The sequence below is a fragment of the Orbicella faveolata genome, unplaced genomic scaffold, assembly GCF_042242905.1.
Source record: "Orbicella faveolata isolate gen_17 unplaced genomic scaffold, um_ofav_v1 contig_14, whole genome shotgun sequence".
In the NCBI taxonomy this organism is placed as follows: Eukaryota; Metazoa; Cnidaria; class Anthozoa; order Scleractinia; family Merulinidae; genus Orbicella; species Orbicella faveolata.
The window spans coordinates 16,368,512-16,378,827 of NW_028301541.1; the positions used below are offsets into that span (position 1 = coordinate 16,368,512).

General features: G+C 39.9%; 1 protein-coding gene across 2 annotated transcripts; it reads left to right on the forward strand.

Annotated features, from left to right (window-relative positions):
* The first annotated feature begins 1,331 nt into the window (after nt 1-1,331).
* Nucleotides 1,332-9,491, forward strand: LOC110047694 (pyroglutamylated RF-amide peptide receptor-like). Of its 2 annotated transcripts, XM_020753458.2 has the most exons (6): nt 1,332-1,430; nt 2,403-2,551; nt 5,200-5,467; nt 6,295-6,549; nt 8,320-8,638; nt 9,144-9,491. In XM_020753458.2, the coding sequence occupies exons 2-6, from the start codon at nt 2,445-2,447 to the stop codon at nt 9,218-9,220; spliced, it is 1,026 nt and encodes a 341-aa protein (XP_020609117.1). In that variant the 5' UTR covers nt 1,332-1,430; nt 2,403-2,444; the 3' UTR covers nt 9,221-9,491. The 2 variants fall into 2 exon arrangements, with proteins under 2 accessions (XP_020609117.1, XP_089143724.1); XM_089287598.1 differs by lacking the exons at nt 1,332-1,430; nt 9,144-9,491 and having other exon boundaries at nt 2,346-2,551; nt 8,320-8,923.
* The last annotated feature ends 825 nt before the right edge of the window (nt 9,492-10,316 follow it).

Consider the following 10,316-nt stretch of genomic DNA (forward strand, 5'->3'; position numbering starts at 1 on the left):
AGCTCTGTGTATTATTTAATTTTCAAATTTGTGGCACCTTCCCGCCGGTATTTGTGAAAATTTCTTTCAGGTCGAGACTAACGCTGTGCAAATGCGTTCTCAGTGCTTTATTCAGCGGTCATGGCGAACTCGAAACTGGACTATTATTCCACCGTGACTCCAAGTCTTCAATTCGGACAGCTTAATTCACTTCCCGAAATAAAAGAAAAAAAAAAAAATAAGGGTGGAGGGGGGGGGGGGGGGGTGGTATTTTGGACTAGAAAGCCCAGTAGGTAAATACTGATTTGCTATTTTTACTAGTCACCATTGCTAAAAATAGCCAGGTATCTGATTGAAATATCTTGTATATTCCAGACTTACGTCCAGGTGAAAAGACCCGCTTATGCGTATACGTAATCCGGAATATTGCTATACATCATTACTTACTGTTTTTCTCACAAAGTTACGCCTCTTTACTTTATATCAACAGTCGAGCGATCTTAAACAATTTGTAATAATCTCTAGAATTTCCTGCGAAATTGTCTTTGAGCCGGGCACATAAAGTTGGTGAGCATGCGCACAACTACGTGATTCTCCGTAAACACTTATATTTATACGCAAGTGCACAACTGCATTGATATGCTATATGATAAAGCTAATACACTGATAAACAGACACCTTGAGATATTAACATTAAGAATATATTCATTCTACTAAAGATGGATGACGAGATAGTTTCCAAGGATATTTTATATCATATCAAAACAAAGACAAATATTAGCCTGAGATTGAATAGGCTTGAGAGCATATACGCTAGCGGTTTAGAACATAAAATTACCAAGGGCAACAATCATGCCTTAAAAGCTCTCTCCTTCTTATTTTCCCAGTAATTAAGAATAGCTTGGGCTGACTATAACGTGACAAGGGCTAACACTGTGACGCTTTAACATCCAGCTTTACAATCTTGCGTTAATTCGTGTTTCATTATTTCGGTAGACTCGTATAATTAGCGTAGGCTCAAACACGTTTCTTATTATCAGTATTGACTCGCGCAATATACAAAGCAGGAAGTAAAACTGCCAGCTTTCCTCCGCAATCCCAAATCCCGTAGCGCACTTTTTCAGATTATCGATTAGCAAGTCTTCTACTTTTCTTAAGACTCTCTGTTTTCTTTTTAACTGAAGCCAAATGGGAAGGTAAATTCTTGTACCCTTCTACTAAAGCTTTGAATGAGAAAGCTATTTTTGATCCTAATTGTCTACCGGGGCACTTGCTGTCAGACATGCTGTAGGACGCCTTAGGGTACTCATTCGCTTAATATTGTCAGTCTAAAATTGTACTACGTCATCAACTACGCACCATCCAATAACTACTGAACGAACCTGTTTACGTCTTATTCACACAGCTGGTTGGAAGTAGAGAAACAAGAAGAACTCAAATAGAGAGGAGAGGTAAATGTTTGATTAGAAAAACCTTGGACAACTGTTGCTAGCTTTTTCTAAACCTAATTGTATCACTTGTATTTTTATTATTATATTTTGCATTGCGTGTACAAGAGTGAGCGAACTCGAACTTATATAGCGTATTCGAGGACGTAAACTATGATACCTTAAACAATAACATCAGACATCTTTAAAAAGCCATGTCTTACCTCTCTCTGTTTACTATTGTCTGGATAACCAAGGTAATGCAAAAAATGAAGGATAGTCTATGTGATTTAATCAACAAAACACATGCTTATATGTTGTATTTGCAGGATTGTCTTACCGCGTGAGATCAATTAAGCAAAATTGCGCGAGCAAGTCAATCAGTGCGGTGAAAACGAATTACTTTAGCTCGAGCTTTAACTTATAGCTCGTTGTCGTTTCTCAGTGTGGGCTAAGCTAATAATGAAATAGAAACTCTTTATATTCTAACGAGTTTTAACCAGTTGCTGACTGAATCTCGATCAAAGAGCATGATATTGTCTGTCGGAATTCACATCACATGCCGCTCAGGGCCAGGTTGTTCGAAACCCGATTAGGCTAGCCCAGGATTAGGGAGAAATTTGATTTCAATTTTGTAACTTTTCGGTGAGGTTTTCTGTACATTGTTTGTCCTACAGTTTTGACTTTGAATAATCTTAAACTGCACAATAAATAATCCTGGGTTAGCGTTAACTGGCTTTCGAACAACCCGGCCCAGTTTCGGTTTGATCCCAGTTTCCACATAAAAACTCAACATTTGTTTTCCTCGGGGGCATTAGTCGTCGACAATGGGAGCATGGCGACGAGATTTCGAACATTTCCTTCGCCTACTCTGCCCTATCCGTCACACTTATCAACTAGTAATAAGTGATTATCACCAGTACATTATACTTATAAACTGGTAATATATACGATATGATCACTTATTATTCTTATGCATACCTTCGCTTTATCCAGGTCCTGTACCTCTGTAGCAGTGTCTGTCGACACTTTCCAGTCATGCCCGAATCAACTGCCATAGCAACGGTACACGCCATTGTCTCCCTCGTGAACATTGTTGGAAACTCACTCGTTTGTGTGATCATAAAAAGAAATCGGGATATGAGGTAGGCCCACATTAAAACTTGTGAAACCACGCTTATCCATTTTGTCTAAATAGTTTTTAAAAAGTCGAGATCACCAGTGTTTGGTTAAGGGTGAGTACTTTTGAATGCAATATCTTTCATTCGTTTCATCATTCGTGCTATCCGAAATGACCTCATAGGTTTACAATGAAACATTCAATGTTAGTTTGAGGATTTTTACATGGATTATAGCAGAAGTACTGAGGGGATAGGTGGATATTAGAGGATTTGAAAAAAATAAATGAAAAGAGAAATGAGGGTTTAAGGAAGATATAAAACTAAAGCTTTTTGTAATAAGTGATGGGCGGATTATCAAAAGAGGCTTTCCCCAACCTGACATGCTATTAAACCGGAGGTGTTAAACAGCTTCTCGTTATTGCATTCCTCATTTAACCTTCATTCATTTCCAGTAAAAAAAAAAAAAAAAAAAAAAAAAAAATCAGTCGTACAATGTACTTCCTCTTTAACGATGCTCTAGGAGATTAAGAGAAAAACTAACGGAAAAAATCTCAAGGGCTGGCTAAATGAATTTCGTGATTGAACACCAACTACGGCATTTGGCGGGTTAGGCAGTAAAAATTTTGAAAAAAAAGAACTCCTTACTAAATAATTTTATTTTGGTGCAATGTTATATTTCATCTAGTGGCCAACACTAAAGATATTGGAATGTTTTGTCGCTTATCGGGTACTATATGCCTTTAATAAATGTAGGTACATCTAAAACTATCAAATTTTGTTCAGTTAAAATAAAAGGGAATTTATAAATTTGAATTACAACAGGAGCCATAATCGGGGACGGAGACCGTAAGCGCGCGCCATTTCTAGTATTGGGGTTGTCCCCATGATATGGGACAATAATTCTATTTTTAGAACAAATTGCGCCATCGCCTACGGTACACGCGCGTACATGCTGCGAGGATTTTTGCGGATGTCGCGCGGGGGAAATGGCGCCCGAAATTCCCGAAATTATTCATGTTTTTGGCCCACAACTCAACCCGTTTACGTCTGTTGGAATTTTGCTCAAGTATTTTCGTCGTAAGCTGCTCCAGTTTGAGTGAAGTAAGGCAGTGTCGAATTTAGGTATGTTCCGCTGTAAGCTTATATATATCGCTGACCAAGTTGTGTTCCGACGGATGCTTCTTTTACAGGAGCTATACATTACTCCACTTTAAATTTCACATATGTTGAAGATTAACAGCTTTTCCATTACACAGTAAAAAACTAGCTGGATATATTTAGATATAGCAGAGTTTCAGGACTTCATAGTTTCCTAGCTCCTCTTGCCACACGCTTGCGAGGAATTTGTCAGTCTATCGCGACCGAAAAGTAAAACAAAAAAATTGCTAGTTTGAGTTTCGCTTGAATTGTAAGCAACGCTTGATGTTTCATCAAGGCCTAATAACTTTACGTCCGTAGACACTGCTCAGTTTTATTCGTGCAAAAATCCAGTAAATTCTCTGTTGTCGATGAATGAGAGCGCCCGTCGATGCGTGTTTTGTACAGTCAGTAAACATGACAAATTGTACTTCCGCCGCACTTTCGTGTGAAAGCGTACATCGAACTCAAACAATAACTATAGTTTTTAAATTTGTTTAAGATTGATAAATGTTTGAGAACATATTAAAAGCTAAGCTGAAAATATGTGAATAAAGCAGAAATAATCAGCAAAGTTACGATGAGGCTTTCTTTGATCAACGTGGAATAACGATTTCGATTTTGTTGATCGAGTTTATATCAAAACTCCTTGTCTATTTTCATTTTCGCAGCGTAAAACTTCACTATGCTTATGTTGAAGAAACACACATGATGTTAGTAGCCTTTTTTGCGTTCGTGAAATTTGTTACAGCATCTCAGCACAAAAGATAACGAAAGAAATCTTTGTCAAGATTTGTTGACAATTGAAAGCACCGACTCGGACTTGAAAGTGCACGAGCTACACTATGCAAATGAGCTAATTGTACGCGTCAGACTTTCCTTTCAAAAACTTTTGCAAACTCACCAAACAATGCAAGCAGAAACAAAAAGAAACCATCAAAACATATTTTGGTTATGATGAACCATTGTCTGAGAAACTCACAAATTAACTCGATACCAGAGTAGAGAGTTTTCTTACTATATTCTTAAGTCAGAACAAACACAAAAACATACGCGTAAGCTTACAACTAGCGTGAGCAGATCTTATTATTCCGTTCCCAGCGCGAGATTGAAGTCTTGTTTTCGACCCAGAAAAACCCACCTTTTCTATTAGCTCAGAGCATAAAACTACATATAAGCGCCCTGGCTCGTATTCCCTACCTTATTCCTTGCCATCGCTGTGAAAAATACGCAAGGGAATCTCTCAACTCTCACCATTTGATCACGCAACGTGACAACATCCACGCGAGAGCCCCCGACATGTGCGTGAATCCGCGCGGATATATGACGTCAGGATGGCGCAATTTGTTTTAAAAATAGAAAAATTGTCCCATATCATAGGTGCGCGCGAATCCCGAGACTTAGGGTCTCCGTCCCCGATTATGGCTCCTGATTACAAGCGATGCCGTTTGCACATGAGCGCACACGAAGGACGCCGGATCTAACGACTATTTGCTTCAGTTATATATTATATTCATATTTATCGTATTTTACAGGACTCCCATAAACTGTCTACTAGTAAACCTGGCTATAGCAGATATCATGTACGCAGCGTTTATTGCACCAGAAGTTATCTTGAGAATCGCTATCACCCACCCCGATGGATTGGCTGGTACATTCTTGTGCAAATTGGTGACAGCTGCAATCTTCGCTTGGATCGGAGCCTTCTCCTCGATGGTCACTCTGCTTGTTATTGCCTTTGAACGATATTTTGCAGTGATTTATCCTTATGAAAATAGGAGACTTACCACGGGGAAACTGAAGGTATGTCACTGATAATGGCCATAGGTGTAAATAAAGAATGCTTTAGATTTAGGTAAGTGACGTAATAATACTTAATCCTGGACATTCGTTGAAGTTTCTCTTTCTAAAAAACATGACACGTGTTGTTCGATATTTATTATGCACAAAACGCTAATTTGTTTCGTGTCAATCCTGGTTTCCCTTTTCATGTCTTTCATGAGCTTGGTGGGTCTGAGTTAGGGGTATCGTCGTTATTACACACAGCGAATTCTTTTGGTATGAATGTCTTTTGTTATCGATGAAAATAAAACATCACTTTTGGTTTGCCCAATTCTTGGGAAAGACAATATAGCGCGCAGGGAGGTTTTGCAACATTCCAGTAAAGATTCTAAAAAGATTAAACTGCTTTTAATTTTGCCATAACTTTTAAATGTGGAGGAAGCGTGGCCGAGTGGTTAGAGCGCCAGACTTGAAATCCGGAGGTCGCGGGTTCAAGTCCCGCTGTGACCACTAAGCTGGACTTGTTTTTCGGTAGACCCTAGTTCAACTCCTCTGCCCCGTATGTAAATAGCCTACTGGTCTGCCTCCTGCCAGTTGGGATTTTTAACCAGGTTATGTTCATTTGCATTATTTGTTTCATCACTTGGTTTCATTGAAACTGAAAAGCCCCATTGGGAAATGGTCAATTAAGATATTTATTATCATTTTCTATTTGAACAGCCTTTTAACGACGTAGAAATAAAAGTCTCTGCTTCTCTGGTTGTCCTTGATTATAACTATGTGTTTTTGTTATGAGTAGCAGTTTTGGCAGGAATCGTTATCACAACCTTTATGTTTAACAATTTCAGAAGGCCATTGCTGGCTCTTGGATCTTCGCAGTAATAATCAATCTGCCTTTGTTCGTGGTAGTAACCGTAAAGGACAATACTTGTGTGAATATCTGGGTGTACGGCGAAAACTGGAAGCACAGGGCTTATGATATGGTATGGAACTCCGCGGCACTTTTGACTATGGTACTGATGGCAGGGTTATATTCCAGAATCGTGTACACTCTGTGGTTTAAACGCGACGTTCACGACAATCAACTTGCCTTTCAACAAAGAGTAAGTGTAAAGGTGTAAGGTCTTCACATAAGGGAATCCAGGAACATTGTGTTGTTCTTGATGATGCAATTGTTATGTCGTTTTCATGATTAGAACGTTCTGGTTTTGTTATTGTTATGTTTGCTCGTGGTTGTGACATCATGGTTGTAAAATTGTGATCGACAGTGTGAGTGTGACACTGTGATTGTGACATTGTGGTTGTGACATTGTGGTTGTGACATTGTGGTTGTGACATTGTGGCTGTGACATTGTGGTTGTGACATTGTGAGTGTGACATTATGAGTGTCTGTGATTGTGACAGTATGGTTGTGACATTGTGGTTGGGAAATTGTAAGTGTGAGGTTATCATTGTGACATCGTAGTTGTCATACGCATTGTAAATCTGACGTTATTGTGATTATTGTCATATTCGCTCACGGTGTGATATCGTGGTTGTAAAATTGTGATCGACAGTGTGAGTGTGACATTGTGATTGTGACATTGTGGTTGAGAAATTATGGTTGTGACGGCATTATGATTGTGACATTGTGGCTGTGACATTATGGCTGTGACATTATGGCTGTGACATTATGGCTGTGACATTGTGGCTGTGACATTGTGGCTGTGACATTGTGGCTGTGACATTGTGGCTGTGACATTGTGGCTGTGACATTGTGGCTGTGACATTGTGGCTGTGACATTGTGGCTGTGACATTGTGGCTGTGACATTATGGCTGTGACATTATGGCTGTGACATTATGGCTGTGACATTATGGCTGTGACATTATGGCTGTGACATTATGGCTGTGACATTATGGCTGTGACATTATGGCTGTGACATTATGGCTGTGACATTATGGCTGTGACATTATGGCTGTGACATTATGGCTGTGACATTATGGCTGTGACATTATGGCTGTGACATTATGGCTGTGACATTATGGCTGTGACATTATGGCTGTGACATTATGGCTGTGACATTATGGCTGTGACATTATGGCTGTGACATTATGGCTGTGACATTATGGCTGTGACATTATGGCTGTGACGTTATGGCTGTGACGTTATGGCTGTGACGTTATGGCTGTGACATTATGGCTGTGACATTATGGCTGTGACATTATGGCTGTGACATTATGGCTGTGACATTATGGCTGTGACATTATGGCTGTGGCATTATGGCTGTGGCATTATGGCTGTGACATTATGGCTGTGACATTATGGCTGTGACATTATGGCTGTGACATTATGGCTGTGACATTATGGCTGTGACATTATGGCTGTGACATTATGGCTGTGACATTATGGCTGTGACATTATGGCTGTGACATTATGGCTGTGACATTATGGCTGTGACATTATGGCTGTGACATTATGGCTGTGACATTATGGCTGTGATATTATGGCTGTGACATTGTGATTGTGGCATTGTGGTTTTGACATTGTGGTTTTGACATTGTGGTTGTGACATTGTGGTTGTGACATTGTGAGTGTGGCATTATGAGTGTCACATTATGATTGTGACACTATGGCTGTGACATTGTGGTTGGGCATTGTAAGTGTGATGTTATCATTGCTTTATCGTGGTTGTCATACGCATTGTAAATCTGACGTTATTGTGATTCTGGAATTGTATCTGTGGTGATACTGGGGTTGTGATATCTGGATTGGAACATTGCCATGGTAACATCCATACTTTTTTGCAAGCCTCTTTGTTAACATTTACTTTCAATTTATTTTTCTGATTAAATTGTTGCCATCTTAATCGGATTTGTGTCTCGATATACACAGGGCGTAATCAGGATGCGGAAGCGAGCCACCTTGATGGTGGTAACTGTCACTGTCTTATTTGGGATCTGTTGGGTGTCTGACATAACTGCGCACAGCATAGACTACTACACATCTCATCGCATTAGTACAGAGACATACCTCACTATTCACACGCTGATCTTGCTGAATACCGCCGTGAACCCATTTGTGTACACTCTGATAAGCCACAACTTCCGAGAGAAGATGAAGGGAATGATATACTGCAGATATCCCGGCTCCACGGATTCCTGGAGTCCAACCACGAGGATACCGCCAAGTAGAAGGAAGTCTTCAGAACGTGGTAAGAATAAGGTTGAGCTAACCATATCGCACAACGAAACAAAGGTCTTAATGGGAAAAAAAAAGTGTCTCTGTACGTCTCTGTCCTCCACAAAAAAAGGCAACCATGCATTTTCTAGAGTGTCAACTGTGATGACGAGTACGGCTTTTTTCAAGTTTCTTTTTGGAATTTTGTCAGGTGGATGCTCGTGGGAGACAAAATATTTTATTTAGACTGGTTGCATCAGTGTATATAGTCTAGAGGAAAAAGAATTCTGCAAATGACTTGAATTGTCTGAAAAAAGAACCATACACTCAGAGCCAGTAGTCGAAAAACCCCGTTTCAGCCATTTCGACTATAACACTATCACTGCATGTGATAGAACCATTTTCCATAATTTTCTTGCTCCTGCCTACAGTTTTCATTAATTAAAATATTCCAAGTTACGACAACATATATCAGTGTCTTACAGATCCTAGAATCACGTACAACTAATTAGTTTAATTTCTCTATTACTTTTTTACAGAATTATGTCCAGATCAGCATATTGAAACTGGTGGACATGTTAACGTGGTAGCTATACGGTTTAACCAACCAATGTAGAAGTACTTTGTAACCAGCAGCGATAAATGAAGTAGCGAGCCGGCTGACAAACACTTCAATATTTGCATACGGGCCGTAGTCAGTGCGTCGACAATTTGAAGTTTTAGAAGGGCTTAATTGATGGTTGCACTATTTTACTACTTTAAATCATTTTATGCTTTTCTGGGAAATTTAGCTGGAGTATTACGTGTTAATAAATGATGTATGAAGGCGCACTTTGTTAGACGCTTAAAGATGCAGCTGAAACAGACAATAAACTTACAAAACAAAACTGTTTATTTGACTCTGATAGCTGCGTCAAGGTTCGAGTCTTCTAAATTATGCAGGTTTGTTAACATACCCTGAATCTAACAGAGTATATTTTCGGTCCACTGACACTTTCATTCGCACATAAGGCCGGTTGGCAGTCCTTTCGTTTCCCGAGTTCTCCCTCGGGTTTCCAACGAAGGCGAGACGGTTGGCTGGACAGGCCTTTCGTTTCCCATCGACTCGCTCTGGTTTCCATCTAATTAATAAAGCGAGTCGGTCGGTTGGACAGTCCTTTCGTTTCTCATCGTCTCCCTCGTATTTTCCAAAAAGTGAGTGGGTCGGTAGGACAGTCGTTTCGTTTCGTCGTTGAAACAGGGGAAGCGCCCTTATAAACATGTGCCGGCATTAGTTTTGAACAAATTTCCTTTTATTGCAATACATTATATCCTATATCGAGAACTCCACAAGGCTTCAGTCTAGTTTACTGAAGAGAAAGCTAGAACAAATAATGATAACCAACTATTGGGTATAAATGGCCACAAATGTGACGATTTTTTTTTAAACTAAACCGTTAAAGCCACGAATTAGAATCACTTCAGGGACAATGTCGTTGTTCACGGGATGGCGTTGATCGCAGGAAGGGCCGCATGTATAGCAGATAATATTCTCCTGATTGGTCAGGATACTTCAATAGGCCCTTTTGCAGGATCCGGTCACATGGTACAGAATTAATTACGCTGGGACGCAAATTACGCAGTGGGACTTCCAAGACAAAGGAACTCGTACCAGTCCAGCCCGACTTTCCTTTGTTTTGGAAGTCCCACTGTGTAACTTGCGTCCCAGCGTA